The sequence below is a fragment of the Miniopterus schreibersii genome (assembly GCF_964146895.1).
Source record: "Miniopterus schreibersii genome assembly, chromosome: 1".
Classification (NCBI taxonomy): Eukaryota; Metazoa; Chordata; class Mammalia; order Chiroptera; family Miniopteridae; genus Miniopterus; species Miniopterus schreibersii.
Window position 1 is genome coordinate 78,467,846 of NC_138101.1, and position 17,378 is coordinate 78,485,223.

Consider the following 17,378-nt stretch of genomic DNA (forward strand, 5'->3'; position numbering starts at 1 on the left):
GTTTTGTGTGCTTTGGAATTGTTTTCCTTTCATATCTTTTCCATGGGTGAGATAACAAGGAATGATACCAGGGAGCATGAGCGTGCATGAGGGTGTTATGGGCTGCTGCTGTTGTTAATCTTTGGTTTGTTTTGTGTTGTTTTATTTTGCCTGGAGGTGGGATATATTAATTTCTTGCATTTGAATGAGGTGGATAGCATTTTGAACTCTGGAGTCTTCTATCAGCTTTACCACTCCCGCAGACAGACAGACCGTAATGCATGCATGGGAATCACTGCGTATGGCCACGAACCATGGTGCAGAAGCCCTGCCTCTTGCCAGAGGCGACCAGAAGTTGTTTATGCCCTGTGAGCTAAACCTGAAACTGAAAGGAGGCTTGGGGCTGTGTTTTCTAACCACACCTTAACTTCACATCCTTGGGTCTTCACATGCTCATGGTGAAATCAGTCAGGAAGGAAAGAATATAGTGAAGGCCTCTTAGGAAAAGCGGTGTAGCCTTTCTCCTTCAGACCAGAGCACCTGGCTGAAGCCATTCATTTTTCCCCAGTCCCACCTGGATCACAGCCTGCCATGCTAGATGTGCAAAGATGGGTGAGGCACCCACCCTTGGAGTAGGAGGCCGCCCTGGTACATTCTGCACCAGCCATGTGGAGTTACGGGGAGCATTCCAAAGAGAAGAAACGCTTTATGAGGCAATAAGAACTGTGTTAGCTTCTTCGAAAGCTGCACCCTAGCACCAGGGCCTAACTATATCCTGGACCTGGGGTTTAGCCCTACTAATTTTCCTCCTCAAGAGTGGAGCAGGGGGAAAGGAGTCAAGAGTGGTAGCAAGCCTGGCCGGTGTGGCTCGATGCTTGAGTGTCGACCCATGAACCAAGAGGTCACCAGATCGATTCCCAGTCAGGGCACATGCCTGGGTTGCAGGCTCGATCTCCAGGAGGTGGCGTGCAGGAAGCAGCCGGTCGAGGTTTTTATTTGTCATCAGTGTTTCTATCTCTCCCTCTCCCTTCCTCTCTCTCTAAAATCAATAAAAACATATTTAAAAAATGGTAGCAAGTGTGCTGTGATAGACTGAATGTTCAGGTCCCACCAAAATTCAAAACCTAACACCCAAAGGCATACTATTAATTGGAAGGTGATTAGGGATTAGTCATGAGAGTGGAACTCTCATAATGGGATTAGTGCCCTTATAAAAGAAACCCCGGGGAGCTCCCTCACCCCTCCCACCATGAGAAGACGCCTGTTTATGAGCCAGGAAGTGGCCTCAACAGACACCAGTAGGCCCTGCCTTGATCTTGGACTTCCTGCTTCTAGAACTGTGAGAAACAAATGTTTGTTGTTTATAAGCCACTCTGCGTGTGGTGCTTTTGTTTCAGCAGTCAAAAAACAAGGTAGACAGAGGAGGATTTGAACTACCAGCTGTTCCCAATGCAGAGCTATAGCAAAAAGAGTTGTCTCGCCCCAGAAAAACCTAGTCATGTAGTCACTTCAAAATGGACCAGACTTTGGACCAAAAAAGAACATTGTTCAAGACCTTGGATATTCGGTTGGACAAGCAACTAAACAATGAGAAGTGTCAGGGCAGTGACAATGTCTTACCTGTCACTCAATACACAGGTTTTTAATAAGTAAAGGAAAAATATGGAATGAATGAAATAATAATGTACACTATGGCAAGGTCAAAGAGCATTTATCATAAAGGGGGAGCAAATGTGTACAGGTCTTTCTTTTGTATTTCTGGAGAGACTTTGATTTGCAGAATTATCACCCTTTTAACTGTTCAGGGTTCTGAAGGATGTTCTTGAAGAAAACATAACAAATATTTTCTATTCTTAAGTCATCTTTTTCAAATAAAACTTATTTTTCCTCCACTTTCTTTTCGAAGAACCTCACCTTGAACTGTATTGTAGTTCACATTTCCATCATCTCAACCTGTGTATCCAAAGTGCACCAAACTTACAATAAGCCATAGTTGTCAGAGTTTGTGTTGTTGTGGGGGTTTTTACCTGAAAGTATTTCCTGATAAAATTTCAGTGGCGTATGTTTGGCTATAGACAAGTCATGGGTGGTTGGTTCTGGATTCTGGATTATAGCAATTGCATTATGATTATCGAGCATCATGGAGAGAGGAGAGTTGGTGTCTTAGTCCGGTTACCATGAGGTTGGCTTGGCTGTAGCATTTATTTCTCTGAAGCTCACAGTCTGCCATGGTCAGACTTAATGAGTTGAGCTCTTAGCTTCCAGGAACAAAAGAGATTACTTTAGCCACATTATAAGAATAAAATTCTGTCTATTACTGGGTACAGTAAGGCATTTCTGGGTGTCAGCTAAAGCATGGTCAAGAGCCTTGACTGATGCCTAATTTTCCCAAGAAACCAGTGATTACATTTTTTTTCTTGTTCAGGTGAACCCACCAAATTTAAGCCACTCTAGAGGGGTCTTTCCCCTCTCTTAAATATAAATAGAAAGATATTTAATTTTTAATATTCTCTTCCAGGTTTTTTGACAGGTTATACATATGCTAATAGAAATAAGCTTATTATTTGAAGCACAGAGCTGCTTGTCACCGAAGCTTCATTAACACCGTTATCACTGCCTGACATTTATCTTATAATTTTCTAGAGCTGGCTGTTGTGTCTCCATGGAAACCCAAATTGCAATTGAAACAAGTAGTATAATAAAGGCATCCACTGAGATTGACAGCATGCAAAGCCTGGCTACATTTGTTTATAGTTCCTTCAGTAGCTACAGCTAGAGATGGAGAAAGATGCGCTTTGGGTGCTTAGAATTAACTGTCGCATCATGTGCCATACCTGACTCTGCGTTTATGGCAGGTTTACCATAACATTGTTGGTTCTGATGTTAGTAATTAGGTCGCTCATCTTTACTGGAATCATCTCAAGGCATTATGAATTGGATATAAAATTAACCACGATTCCATTTGGATCCCAAAGGAAATTCTTCCTGGATGATTTTGAAACTGTGAAATGTTGGTCAGACCTTAAACTGGGGGGTCCATGGTACCTGATGGATTTCTTTCTGGGCAGGGGGAGCAACCACGCACTTGTGCCATTTCATTTTTTTTCCCCTTGATATAGAAGAACCTGTGCTCCTCTAAGTTCATGACTTCACATCAGTTTGGTTAGTGCCTCAAAGCGAAGAGTCATGAAACTGGAGTGGGTCCAGAGTGAATTAATCTGAAATTAATTTGATTTTGAAAGACTCCATCTGGCTATGTTTGGGAAAGGCAGTTAGACAGATATATAAACAAATCTGTATTCATTGTGCCAGATGTAGTGTCAAAAAATGAAGAAATGACTTTAAGAAAATCAGCTATGGGAATTTTGATATAATGATATTCAGCGTCGTAGAATAACAGCCATTATAGTTTAGCACATAATCCTCTTTTTATTCTTACTTGTTTAGGGGGTTAGATCCGATGGGGTGTTTTTAAGGAAATAAGCATATTAAATGCCAAAGCCTATTTTAATTGGTGATTTAAGATGCTAAATGAAATTTATGACATACTGGGAAAAAGAGAGGGAGGGTGCCTATAGTATTTTGAATGAAAATGTGGTGTTTGGTATTGATTTCATCTTAAGATGTGATTTAGGGATTTCAAAACTAGCAAAGTAGAATGTCATTTGGACTTTGCCTTCTGATATGTAGTTTTGTAGCATGGCAAATGTATGCTTGTATCATGGGGAACCAAACACAGTGAACTAACATTCATAGAATTCTGGACGTCTTCTTTGAGTAAACCTACAAACTTGGCAGTGTTCCTTTTCATTAGTTTGCAAATTTCTTTAAGCAGACTATCAGAGAGGCAAATGTTTTGGATTACTATCTAGGAATTTAGTGCAATCATAGAACATCTCATTGCCTTTTCTTATGTCGGGACAGAAAGATTCTGGAAAATTCGTGATTAGTCCCTTGAATGGTATCACAGTCATCTCTTATGGTCCTTTCATTTCCAATTTTTAAACCTCAAATATCATCTTTTGTAATGTCTTGAAGAGAAAGTATTAAAGTTTACTCTTAATCTGTGAACAAGCAGAATTTAGTTTAGAGAAACAAGCTTCCCCAAGGGGAACAACTCATTTCCCCCCAGGCCCCCACCCACCTCCCTCACTTCTACTAGCCAAGCAACAGCAAGAACAATAACAGGAGGTAAAAATAGAGCAGAATACTTAGATAGCAAAAATCTACTCCCAAAAAGCTGAAGAAGCTCAGCAAAATCAGTTGCTGCATTTAATGACAACAAATTAGATGCTACACAAATCTTGAATTTTGATACTCAAGGGAGTGTTAGAATGAATGAGAAAGTAAAATCTGAGCTACCTGGAGCCCCTGGGGAATGAAAAAGGCTTATTAGCTAAGTTTGCGGTAGAGATGAAAGTTTATCCTTTAAGGCACCAATTCTCTTTATTGTTTCATTTTAAAGGAATTCTTAATAATGAATTATATATTTCTCTGGCTCCTTAAACAGAATGTATTGAGCACAATGTGACCCTTTAGATGAGACAAGATTGTTGTTATGCAAATTAATTATTCTGCTACTCTGCTGTCCTTGAGAAGTTCTGGAGAATATAACATAAGTTAGCGCAGCTCTGAATGGGCTTTCACTGCTGGGCCCATTCAGATCCTCATGTATGTTGGCTGTCACTCGGTGGACCACCTATTGCAAGCTGTCTTGTGTGCTGCTGCTCATCTCCTGTGGGTTTGAAATGCAGGTGATGAAGACTGAAAAAACAACATAAAATAAGTCTTTGAGGAACGGTTTAAAGGGCATGGCATCAGGGCAGGAAGTTTGTGACACACATTTTGACTGCTCTGGGGTCCTTTATTTCTTAATTCTCTTGTTGGCATTTCACAAACATGAGTTTGAAGGCATTATCAGAAAAAAGAAACACCTCTGAACCTAATAAATCAGGTTAGTCTACAGAATCACATATCTTTCTTCACACATGGATTGTTTTCTGACCTAAACCACTGTCATTAATATGATGTCATTAGTTCCTATTTACTGTCAGCTTTCGATTTTCCAGATCATTGGAAGAAGCAGTGATGTTACTAATCTCCCACACTTTTGTATCAAGCCTTATACTGCTGGTTGCAGCCCTTCAGCTGGCATTCAGTTTACTTATATACCTTGAGTATACATTGTTTATGACAGAGGAAGGTTGGCCAAAAGCAGCTTGAGGAGAGACCAGCCTGAGATTAAATGCTGCCATTGATAAATGATAAAATGAATAATGAATGGACAGATAATCAATATTTAAGGGAAGGTTAGATAGAGTTCTGAATGCCAGGCAAGCACAAAGGTCAGTAAAGTCTGTCCTTTAGTTCAAAGTAGGAGGGAGAGCTCACTGAACAGTGTTGCAGTGGTTTCATCATCAGGATCGCCAGAATTAGGACAGTGGCTGTGTCGGAACAAGTGGACTCAGTGGGCATTTAGAGAAAAACAGGCATGTAACTCATTGGCAATAGGTATATTGACCCTCAGACTCAATGGAATAGTGCTAGATGGGATAACACGGTTCTTTATAATAATGGTGATGAATTGAATAATATGTGACTTAAGTTTTACAGATCTTAAGATTTCTTGCTGTATTAAATCTATTCATTCAGAAAATATGTTGAAAATATCCTGAGACTGAGTTCAAGGCACCGTGCTCACCTTCCAAATGAGGTCTTCCCTGAACACCTTATTTACAATTGCAATCCTCCACCCAACACCCTGTCTTTCTTCCCTGCTTTATTTTTCTCCATTGAAATGATCTCTTTCTCATAATCTCTTAGGTTTACTTACTTTGCTCATTTTATGCCCCCCTCTAGAATATAAGCTCCATAAAGGTAGTTTTACCTTATTTTATTCATTGCTGTATTGTCCCCCAGCACCTTGAATAATGCCTGGGTTGTGGGGTCACTTTTAAATACTTACTGAATTCGTGATTAAGACACCCTTGTTCTCACAGTTTCACAGTCTCATCATGTAGCTGATCGGGAGCTCAGTTAAATATTTCTGTAGATTCAGCTGTCAGGGAAGAATCGAGGTTAGGGGAGCAGTAACTCGGCGTTCAGTGTGTGTGCTGTGCCATTGTCCCTCTTCTCAGACTCGGGGCAGGGTGGAGTACAGTTTGAGCCAGGAAGGAAAACAGAGAAGTTGAACATGAAACCTAACTGGAAGACAAGATTATTTTTGGATACACTGAGTTTGAGGTGGGGCTAGAGCCTTCTGTCAGCTGTAGCTGTAGAAGATCAGATTGGAGGGTTGAATGGACTTTGACCAGGGAAATGATTTTCACGCAAGTGGTAGGGAGTGACAGGAACGTGGGAGAGAGGGTCACTTCCAGAAGAATTAGCTCACGGTAAAGCATGGAGCTGGATGGGGCTTTATGGGTGGCAGCAGGTTAGCAGTTGATGGCATTAGGAGCGAGCATAGGTGGGGGACTGGGCTGTACCCCCAGTGTGGGGGGCTGGCAGTGCATGTGATGGTCGTCCAGCCATGGCAGGTCCCCTGTCTCAAATGCATGTTCCTGGGAGAGGGGAGGTACCTGCTTTCTCTCAAGTCTCTGTACCCTTGTCACAGCCTACTTTTTTCTTCAGTGACTTTCTTTCAATCTCCTTGCAAGCTCAGTGAAACAGCTTATCATCCTTTGCCTCTGATTTTTTTCAGATTCCACTTAAAAATTTGACCACAGGGATGAAGTGTGGTTTAGAATGCTTAATGCCAGTCCCTGCAGCCAAAGTAGTCACTTGTTGCTGGCTTACTGCAGGCCCTAGATATTGCTGTCTGCGCCTTATCACTTTGTATTTTCGTTTTATGTTATGCATATGTTTGTCTCTTCTCATTGGCTGTGTGGCTTAAGGGCATAAATTACTTATATTTCAACTCTCTCCTTTACACCTAGCACCAAGCCTGACATAAAGCAAGTCTTCAATAACTGTAATGTGAATTTAAGAAACGGACGGTGTGTGAGAATAAACCTTAGGTGCGTTCAGTATTTCTTCAGTGGGTGGAGGGTGTTGTGAATCCTCTCTGGTTGCTTTCTCTTGCATAAATAAATCTTGGCAAAATGTTTAGACAGCTGTGAAAGCGAGAGTTCTTTGCTTTGAGAAGCATAGTTGCTAAAACCCAGGTACAGGGTCCCAGGTACCATGTCTGTTTTGTTTGTGGCTCTCGGTGTGCATCCCTCGTTTTTCATTTGCTGCTAGAATAGGAAGATGGGAGACATTTTTGGTAAAAATCAATATTCAGTTTGAGGAGTTCAGACTAGTATTGAGTTTCCTCCCACATGTGTCTTTGTGTTGTGTGATTCACATTTCCGTTAATTAATTGATGGGGGGCAAACTAGGGTCTTCTCTGTCATCCAGAGGGCCATTTACAAGTACTTGCCCAAGCAAACAGGTGACTTCTGCAGCATTTAGCCGTGGACACCTAGAAGGTGTATGCACTCAGACAGGTGGCTCCCTTTCTCCCCTCCTTTCCCCATCTGTAAAGGGAGGCAGTAATCCTGACCTCAGCCATGGGGGAAGGATTAATTAACATGAGTTCCTGGAGCACTTGGAAAATGTGAAGCCCGATATGAATCCTCTGTGTGATGATTATTTCGCAGTTGCCATTTCTAAAAGTTCATCTAAGAAACCTCTCCCTGTGCAAATGCCTTCTGCTCGGCTCTGAAGTCCACTGAACTATTTCTGATAAATCACCGAAGGAAATGAGTTCCCAGGACAGGGGCTATCCAGGACCGCCGCCTCACTGCCTTCCCAGCAAGGGTTATTGTGTGTTCAGGCTCCAGGTCCCCCCTGCATGCCTCCGCATTTACTTCTTTGCGGGGGTGTTCCCGCTTTCTGCCTTTCACTAGCAGTTAAGTTGAGGTAAGGTAATAGGGTTTCCCTTTTGCTTGGTGAACCCAAAGGCCTATGCTTTGCAGCCTTTTCTGCAGGAATAGGGTTACATTTCACCCTGATAAACAGATGTACAGATGTCCTCTGACTCACGATGGCTCGACTTGAGATTCTTCAACTTTATGGTGGTGCAAAAGCGATACTCATAATAAATTACGTGAGATATCCAACGCTTTATTTTAAAGTAGGCTTTGCATTAGGTGATTTTGCCCAACTGTACCTAATGTAAGTGTTCTGAACATGTTTAAGGTAGGCAGGGCTAAGCTATGATATTTAGTAGTCAGGTGTATTAAATGCATTTTCAACTTACGGGATTTTTCAGTGTGCAATGGGTTTATCGGAACATAACCCATCATAAGTTGAGCAGCATCTGTATAGCTTTTAGACCTCCAGCCAAATACAATTTAACCTTAACTCCAGCAGCCCACCAGAATGCCTGTCACAAATGTGTTCTTTCCTGGTTGTCTGTGAATGAAACTGATATCCTATATATTGTTAATAAAATTTTATTTCAAATTTTGACAAAGCATGGGGATGAGTATATTGCATATAGGTGTACTTATAGGAAATGTGAACCTTTTCTTCAGAGGAGCACAGACTAATTTATTTACAGTTTGAGCATTTGGAGAAAGCCTTGGCCTACTCCAGCTACTTAGGGCAGCAATTTTCAACCGGTGTGCCACAAGAATTTTTAAAACATGCAATAGCTGACTATTTAGTCTGGGGCACTAACCTCTTTTCCCTTAAATTGTCAAATAAAAATTGACAACAGGCAACACAACAATACCCATCTGGTATGAATGAATCAAAATTATATCTTTGTTTTTTGTCAGATCAGCAAAAAATATATATTTTTTTGGTGTGCTGCAGAATTTTAGTAATTAGTTTATGTGTGCCGTGAGATGAAAAAGATTGAAAATCTCTGACTTGGGGTATCATTGGATCCAGTGAATCATCTGTGAATTCAGCCAATCTACAGATATCTCACCTTAGACATTGGGACCCCATTCTGTATTGGTGTGGCCGTGACCCACACACTTTGGCTACGCTTGGTAAGTGGTAACAATACCTTCCAGGTAAACATAGGAACGTCAGTGGCTTGATCATCTTATTGGTGAGAAAACACATCCAGAGAGTTTTGTTGAGTTTACTAGAGTCACTCAGCAACCCAGGATCCCACTGCAGTTAAGATGTAGCTGTGTGTGTCAGTGACAAAGGTGTTCTGTTGAAAGGTAGTCACAGAAGGTGGAGGCTTTCTGCCCAGTGACCTTGACATGGTGCATTTTTTTTTTATATGTCTTTATTGATTTCAGAGAGAGGAAGGGAGAGGGAGAGAGAGAAACGTCAATGATGAGAGAGTCATTGATTGGCTGCCTCCTGAATGCCCCCAACTGGGGATCGAGCCTGTAACCTGCGCATGTGCCCTGACTGGGAATCAAACCATGATCTCCTGGATCCTAGGCCAATGCTCAGCCGCTGAGCCACGCCTGGCCAGGCAATGTGGTGCATTTTCAAAGGGAGATGCAATTCCCAGAGCATGAGGTTGTATGACAGCTGATTCCTTTTCCTAAATTGAGAGGCTTTGGTGAGTGGAGAGTAGAGGGTGGAGGCTCCTGAGCACGACCTTGTCTGAGTCCTCTGATATATTCTGCATAGTGTGGTAATGAACTGATGCTGTGTCCAGGTGCCACATTGCTATTCGAGGAGAGAATTCTGTTCTTAAATCATAACGTGGACCATGTAAGAGGTGGTTCATAATACTGGATTTCGTGCCTATTCTGTTGCCCGCCAGAAGGCACCAGGCCCTTCACCAAGTTCTTTCTGCTTTTCCCTCTTTCAGCTTAGTCTTGGACAGTTTCCTGCAATCACCAAACAAAGCCTATGTCTTCATGCGCTCTTATTTAAGTACAGGTGATATTTAAAAACAATTCAGCTGCTGACTGAAATGGTGGGACTGCAGTTGGGCTATTAGGAAGAATTAGCACAAATTGAGAGAGATGAAGCTCTGGCAGCAACCCTAAGTTCAGCGGCTCTGTGTGAGCCTGCAGGCTGCTCTCCACAGTGCAGGTGACACCTTGTCAGCTCCCCGGCCCATGCCTTAGTCACTTGTGAGCTAAATTGGACACAGGGAATCACCCCAAGGTTTCAGGCAGCTGGTCATGTTATATAAGTTATCATTTCCATATATCATCATCTAGGTCCAAACCATAACTGTAAAATTACAGGAATTAAGAGCCAGGTGGGCCGTAGCTGGTTTGGCTCAGTGGTTAGAGAGTCGGCCCGAGGACTGAAGGGTCCTGGGTTCGATTCCGGCCAAGAGCACATACCTCAAGCCCCGGTCAGCATGCAGGAGGCAACCAATTGACGTGTCTCTCTCACATCGGTGTTTCTCTCTCTCTCCCCCTTCCACTTGCTTTGAAAAGCAATGGAAAAAATATCCACAGATGAGGATTAAAAAAAAAAAAAAAGAGCCAGATGGAAATTATTTTGCTCTTTGTTTTACAAGTGAGGAAACTGAGATACAGAGTGGTTATATGATTTGCCTGGGATCCCACAGTTAATTAAATGCTGAGCCATGACACAAGAACCCAGGCCCTCCAGCCCACGGTCCCACGGTCCCATGGTCCCACTGACATGCTATGGTGTGCCTCAAGCCTTCACGTCATTTTCCTGGGTCCTCATTCCTATTTTCCCAAAACAGCCTCCTGATGGAATAATGTTTTAGTGAATCTCAAATTCAGATTAGTTTTTTAAAGGTATATTTGCATTTAGTACTATTTAAATTTAATGTGAAATAAAGTTTAAATTCAGTTTTCCAGTTGGAATAGCCACATTGCAATTCTTTAGTAGCCGCATGTAACTAGTGGCTACCATACTGGATGGTACAAATTCTATGACATTTCCATCATTGCACAGAGTTGGACAGAACTGACAGGGGATATTCCACAGAACAAAAAAAGTAAGATGGATTAAAAAGCATGGGAATAATAAGATTATTAAGCACCAGGGAGATTAGCCATCTTTATACAGAATTTTTCCAAGACAGGGCATCTTTGTGTGTTGGTTTTGGGTTTGTTCATCTTCTGAAGGTGGCACTTTATGTCTTTTTTTCAGCATGAATATAATTCTAGCCACTTGGCATTTCTCATACCCCTTTTGTAAATGTGTTGTTCTTCCCTTTATGTAAATAAAGGAGATATAATGCAGAAAGTTGCTATCCAAGGAACAAAAGAAAGAATAAAAATACCAATTCTTTTGTTTCCATTCTCCAAAAGAAAGCTTGGAATTCTCTGAGCCTTATAAAAGCTTGTTGTCCTGGAATTAATAATGATAATAATAGTAATGCATTTATTTCAACCAATTATTAAAATTTTAACATTTTACTACTTAGAGGACCCTGCAAGGATTTTGCATATCTTCTGTTGATCTACTTCTCTTTACTCCAGAATGGAGTACAGAAGTAGGTCAGTGCCTGTGCTGAAAGCAAAAAGTAAGCACTCTCGTTTTTTTTCCCTAAACGTCATTATATTTCCCTCTTGGCTCTGAGACCAATACCACCAATGCCCACTGACTTAGTGCTCTCTGACTTGTGGTCTGGTTCCATATGGCATCTGTCCGGGAGGAGCCTTATAGTTGGCTCTTTGCCACGTGAAAAAGCATAATTGGCACTCAGGTTGGTGCCAGCAGAGATGTATGTGCCTGTGTCTAGGGCCTGCACATGGCCACTGAGTCCACAGGAAACATCACCCTAGAGCAGGGGCAGGGAATGTCATTTGTTCTAGCCCTGCCAAGGCAACTGCAGGCAGGACTCGAAATTCAATAAATCTAGGAGCTTTTTTCATAGCTAATTTTTAAGTTGATCATTTTGTATGGCCAGCGAATGATGTTATAAATATCTAAATGGCCCTTGGCAGAAAAAAGGTTCCCCACCCCTGCCCTAGAGAAACCCAGTTCATGGACTATTAAGTGACGACAATTGGCCTTTACATCTTCATGTGTCCATATTCCGCAGGCACCTCTTAGGGGTGTGACATAGGATAAGTCACTTCACCTCCATGATTCTCAATTACTTTATTTCCAAAATGGGGATAATGATTTCAGCTTCCTGGAGCTGTTGTGATGTTGGATGTCAAACACCTGGCAAAGGTTTCTAGAAAAGAGTAGGCCCTCAAGAAATAGTATTTGAATTTGAATTAATTCCTGTACTGTAGTGGGTGCTGAGGATGTCTGGGGAGTGCAGAGAAGCGAGCTAGTTCAATTTTCTAAGTCTTATATCAGATTCTAGTAAATAGATCTAACTGAGAGTCTTGCTGAGATTTGGGGTATCTGTTCACATAATTACTCCTCTGAACAGCACATTGGCTCTTGGTGGCCTCTGGCAAGTACCCCCAAAGGTTTAACTGTGGGACACACAATTTCTGGCTTACTTAGAAATGTCAGTGCTGACATCCCCACGAGGACAAAAGAACTCAGTAAGTCTCTGCTAAAAATGAACTCAGCCAGGCAGAAAGTTGGGAGTCCAAAGCAGGCATTTGTGTGCGTTAGAACGAAGTTAACTAGGCTATTGCAATACTGTGGGGCGTGGGATTCATCCACACGTGGGACATGGGTAGGGTGGGACCCCTGTCGGACAAGGAAGCTTTCCATGGGGAAGATGTGCTGTTGTTGTGGTTGTTGATTTGTGTGACAGCTAAATGTCCTTGGATTTACTTAAGGAAGGGATCATTATGCAAATTTGATGCAAATATTTGGAATGATTGTTTGCAAAATGCAAGTAGTTAGAAGGGATGTAGATGTGGCTGAGAGGCACTCATTGAGGTGACAGGAACAGAGAGGAGGGGAGTCTAGAGATGGAGACACTGATGTAATTAGTGAGAAAATGTGGGCTGTAAAGTAGTCTTAACAGACTCTTGAAGTTCAGCATTTCCACAGATAGAAAGAGGACAGGGGGTGTGTGTTTCTTGCAGTGGTACCTTTCATTTGGCAGTGGGATTCCTGGGGCCCAGTATGTCTTGTTCTTGGCCTTGTCTTATAGATTTGCCATGAGCTGTACACTCTCAGTTCAAGGCAGAGCCGATGCAATATTTGGCAACATGATGGATTAGAAATATGTTGTGCTTTGGAGCCCATTGGGCCTAGGTTTGAATTCTACCTCTATAATTTACAAGCTGGTCATTTTAGGAAATGAACTTATTCCTTAAATATTTGCATCTGGAAAATACTATTTTCTCTACAGTTGTTATAAGGATTAGAAATAATGTATGTAAAGTACCTAGCACAGTATCTGACCTATAAATGCTCATTAAAAGATACACATTATTGCCCGGCCAGCCATGGATCAGTGGTTGAGCGTCGACCTAGGATCCAGGCTATCAGGGTTCGATTCCCGGTCAGGGCACATGCCCGGGTTGTGAGCTGCAGCAGATCAATGACTCTCTCATCATTGATGTTTCTATCTCTCTCTCTCCCTCTCCTTTCCTCTCTCTGAAATCAATAAAGATATATTTTTTTAAAAAAAAATACACATTATTATTTAGGATATGAGTTGTGTTTGAGTCTATATGAGAAAATTTGGGTTGAAAAGTAGACGTGTGATGTCTACTTCATTTCAAGTATGTCACAACTGCAAAGACAAGATTAAAAATAGAAATAGCTAACACTTATTAGACACTTACTCTGGGCCATTTCCTGTACTAAGCATACTACTGTAGGAGATGAAGTCTCTATTCCCATTTTACAGATGAAGAGTCTGAGACCCAGAGTGGCACAGTTAGGATTTGGTGGTGCCAGAATTCAGAGCCCATGCTCTGAGTCCTACATCCCACTGCCTCAGGGTGATAAGAGGTCTCCAGGCATTTCTGAAGTATGGCTGATGGGAGAGGGATTATAAATATGGGCTCACCAGCATAAAGACCAAAGGTATAAGGGATGTCCTCTTCTCAGTCTCCCCTCCTTTATGTGCCTCAGTGAGTGCATTTTTGGAGAAAGTAAGAATGGCCCCTCATTTGGAGAGACACTAAGGGATCCGTGCTCTAGAATTCTAAGTTTAGATATTGGGACTGGTATACTCTCACCTAGCTCCTTCTTTGTACTAACTGCTTTTAGAGACCAGATGCAACAGCCCCATTTTTTAACTTCCGTTCTCTGTTAGCTGAACCTGTGGTAATGCCTTCCTCTCTTCAATCTAGCTGATTGTCAACAGCACTAACCACAAGTCCTTCCTGTCCCAGAAATAAGTCTTGCCACACTCCAAGCTCCCAAGGAGTTGTGAACACTACATTCTGCTCTGTGTAGGGCTCTGTCACCTCCACCCCACCAAAGTTAGCTTCATGGGGTTAATAAAGTGTTTATTGAATTCTCAAAGGGTGATTTGAAAAGAAATAAAAGTGCACAGGAACAAGATAAACGATTGATCTGTAATATAAACAAGCATTACCCTACACCTAAATTGTTGCAAGGAGATTTTGTGCTCAATATTTTATTTAGCAGAACATGTTTTATAACAATAAGGTTGATTAGAGAAAGCTCTGAAAGTGCTCCAAGTGAGACAGTTTGATTGTTTATCTCAAGGATAAAAAAAAATAAAGTGATGAAATAGGGGGATCAGAAGAAGTAGAAATTAAAGCCAGGTCCTAGCGAGTAGTATTTGCCATCATTTAAAATACCTTCTTATCCTTACCCCAAGACCGCACTGAAGTGGCACCTGCCGCTGGCGGTGAAGTTTTCCTTTACGTGGGTCCTTTTTGACTTTTCTGCCTCTGGGGCTGGGGGCTGGAGGACGATCATGGACCTGGCTCTGTGGGTATTTTGTCTGCTAGGTTTGTGCTTGTTTAGGTGCATTTTCTTTTCACGGGCCGAGAAGCAAAACCAAGAGGGCAGTACTGCAAATGAATGCTGCTCAGGGCATTCAGCCCTGTCACTTGGCAGAGTAGGTGGGTTTAGGGGGCATTGGGGGGGGGGGGGGGAGACAAAGAGGGTATGTGGTTTTGCTTTATTATTTACTGAAGGTCAAATAGGGGGGAATCCAAGTAAAAAATGAACGTCCTCCTCATCATATTTCATGATGACTAGAATTGCAGGCTCTAAATAAGCCTTCTCTCTTCCAAATGGGGGCTTTTTAAGCCTTAAGGAAGATTGATAGGTAAAGGCTTATGTCCTTACTCTTTGTATCATCCCCAAATATTTACTGAAGCTAGGAGAAGAAAAGGCAGACTTCCTTCTTTTCTCTTCCAAACGTGTGATTGTTTAGAACTCAAGTGCAACATCTGGAAGTCAGGCATACAGAGAGCAATTTATGGAGTGTGAAAGATTTGGAATACTCAGTGTCCTTTAGCGGGAACTCAACTTTCTGGGGCTGCATTTTTTTTCCCCCCCTGGCACAAAGCAGGCAATTCTGAGATCGCCTTTGCCTCCCTGAATTAAACCCTTTGTGCCTGGGTCCCATAAACAATGTGCTTTTTAAACGGGAGCCCCCTCCCTGCCCTGGCCCTTCTCGCCAGCGGAGGCAGCCAATCGGCTGCGCCCAGCCGCATTGCTGGAGCACTTTCCATTCCGAGCAGCAATAACGTACTAATTTGATGCACACATGGATGCCTCGCGCGCTCTGCAAATTCATCATCAGCATCTTGCATTAGTCATCTGACGGACTGCCAAGTGTTTCATTTTCTTTTCATGTGACTTTATCATTATCACCTCTCTTCTCCTCCCCCCCCCCCCAAAAAAAATCTCCCAAAAGGGGAGGGGAACGCGGTGGTTGGGGGGGGGGGGGCGGGAAGGAATCCAGCAGAAATCCAGCCCTGCCTTTCTTTCCACACGAGAGCCAGTGTGAGGCTGATAAGGCTGCGGATGCATTGATGGCAGCCTTGCAGAACGAGACCTGCACTTAACTTGCAGCTGCCTCGGAGCTGGGTTTCAAGATGTCCACGCCCCGGGTGACAGCCGGCGGGGCGCTGCCCTGGGCTCGGGCTCGGGCGGGGTGCTGAGCAGCAGCCGCCTGCAGAGAGAGCCCGCCGCCGCCGAGGAGCAGCCCAATGGTGCCTGTGCTTTGTTTTAGTTCATCAAATTTCTACGACTCATTAGGCACTTTGCCCCACGCTCCTCTCCCCCCTCCTTCCGCCTCCCCGCCCCCACCCCCCAATTTTTTTTTCTTCCTGTCCCTCACGGTGCAGCCCTAACTCTGGCTCCCGGTTCCCTTTTTGACAGTAACGGCACAGCCAACAAGATGAACGGCGCTTTGGATCACTCAGACCAACCAGACCCAGATGCCATTAAGATGTTTGTCGGGCAGATCCCCCGGTCTTGGTCGGAAAAGGAGCTGAAAGAACTTTTTGAGCCTTACGGAGCCGTCTACCAGATCAACGTCCTCCGGGACCGGAGTCAGAACCCTCCCCAGAGTAAAGGTACAGCGGCGGGGTGTGCGCGGTGGGGCGGGGGGCCCGGGGGCCGCAGGCGTCCGGGAGGGAGAGCTGCCGGGGAGCCGCCCGCCGCCCCGCGCCCCGCGCCCGCCGGCTCCTCCCCGCGCCCCCGCCCGCCTCCCGGGCAGGTGGACCGAGCCGGCGGGACGCGGGAAGGAGGAGCGCAGGGAGGGGGCGCGGCTGCGGCCGCGCCTCTGCCGGGCGCGTGATTGCTCTCCCGAGGTCACTTTCTAGGCAGCGCAGGCTCCCCTTCTTCAGTGGAGTGGCTGCCTCTCTAAGGAATAGCGTTTTTTTCAGCCCTGCATTTCAGGAGTAACTCTTTCCACCCCTACCTTCCCGTTATTGCTCATGTAATTACAATTGCATTGCACTTTTCCGTAGCCCGTGGGGATCCTGAAATGCCTTAGGAACAGTTAGTGCGATCCCACCGGCCTGAGGAATAAAGGCTACACTTTGAGGAGGGACATCAATCCTTGGGGGTCTAGATGGGCATCCTTAGGTGAAGTGTGCCTTTGGGGGCGGGAAGTAACACCCTAGTGGCCTGAGTTAGTTAGCACACCTTCAAAATGCTTGTGGTTTACGCCCTTACCAGTGGTAAAATTCACATGTACAATCTGGTGGCTTTTACTGCCTCCATTTTAAGATGAGGGTGATGTTGGGGGCAGGGGGGACAGTTATTAAACTAGAGAGAAGCCAGCAGCCTCTGTACCACACTGAAGCTTCAGTGTATTAGAGTCATCCTTTGCAAGCCCCTTGCAGACTATATTTAACTCCTTGCTGCCGCTTGGTCTCTGTTGGTATTTTAACCTTGCTTTAGCAATTTGGTTCTTTCTCTGTTCTTGATCTTTTGGTCTTTCTGCCCAGGGCTCCTCTGTCTTTCTGTGAGTCCACACTTCCCTTTTCTCTGTATCTTCATATTTCTGTTCAGCCTGTTATTTTATTGGTATGTAGCCTCTCATAAGAGCTCCTGCAAGCTCATTGTTGAGCACGTGAATATCAGCACACACTTTTCTCTGAGCCTCTTCCTCGCTGTCAAGGTGAAGGGATTGGACT

The 17,378-nt window shown here is 43.7% G+C and overlaps 1 protein-coding gene across 11 annotated transcripts in view; it reads left to right on the forward strand.

The window, feature by feature from the left end:
- The window catches only part of CELF2 (CUGBP Elav-like family member 2), a 789,880-nt gene that overhangs the window by 614,095 nt on the left and 158,407 nt on the right, over positions 1-17,378 (forward strand). For all 11 annotated transcript variants that reach the window (XM_081128230.1, XM_081128238.1, XM_081128228.1 and 8 more), the window contains one exon: positions 16,114-16,310. In XM_081128230.1, coding sequence (XP_080984356.1) covers positions 16,133-16,310 — 178 coding nt within the window. In that variant the 5' untranslated portion in view covers positions 16,114-16,132. The remainder of the gene's footprint in view (positions 1-16,113; positions 16,311-17,378) is intronic.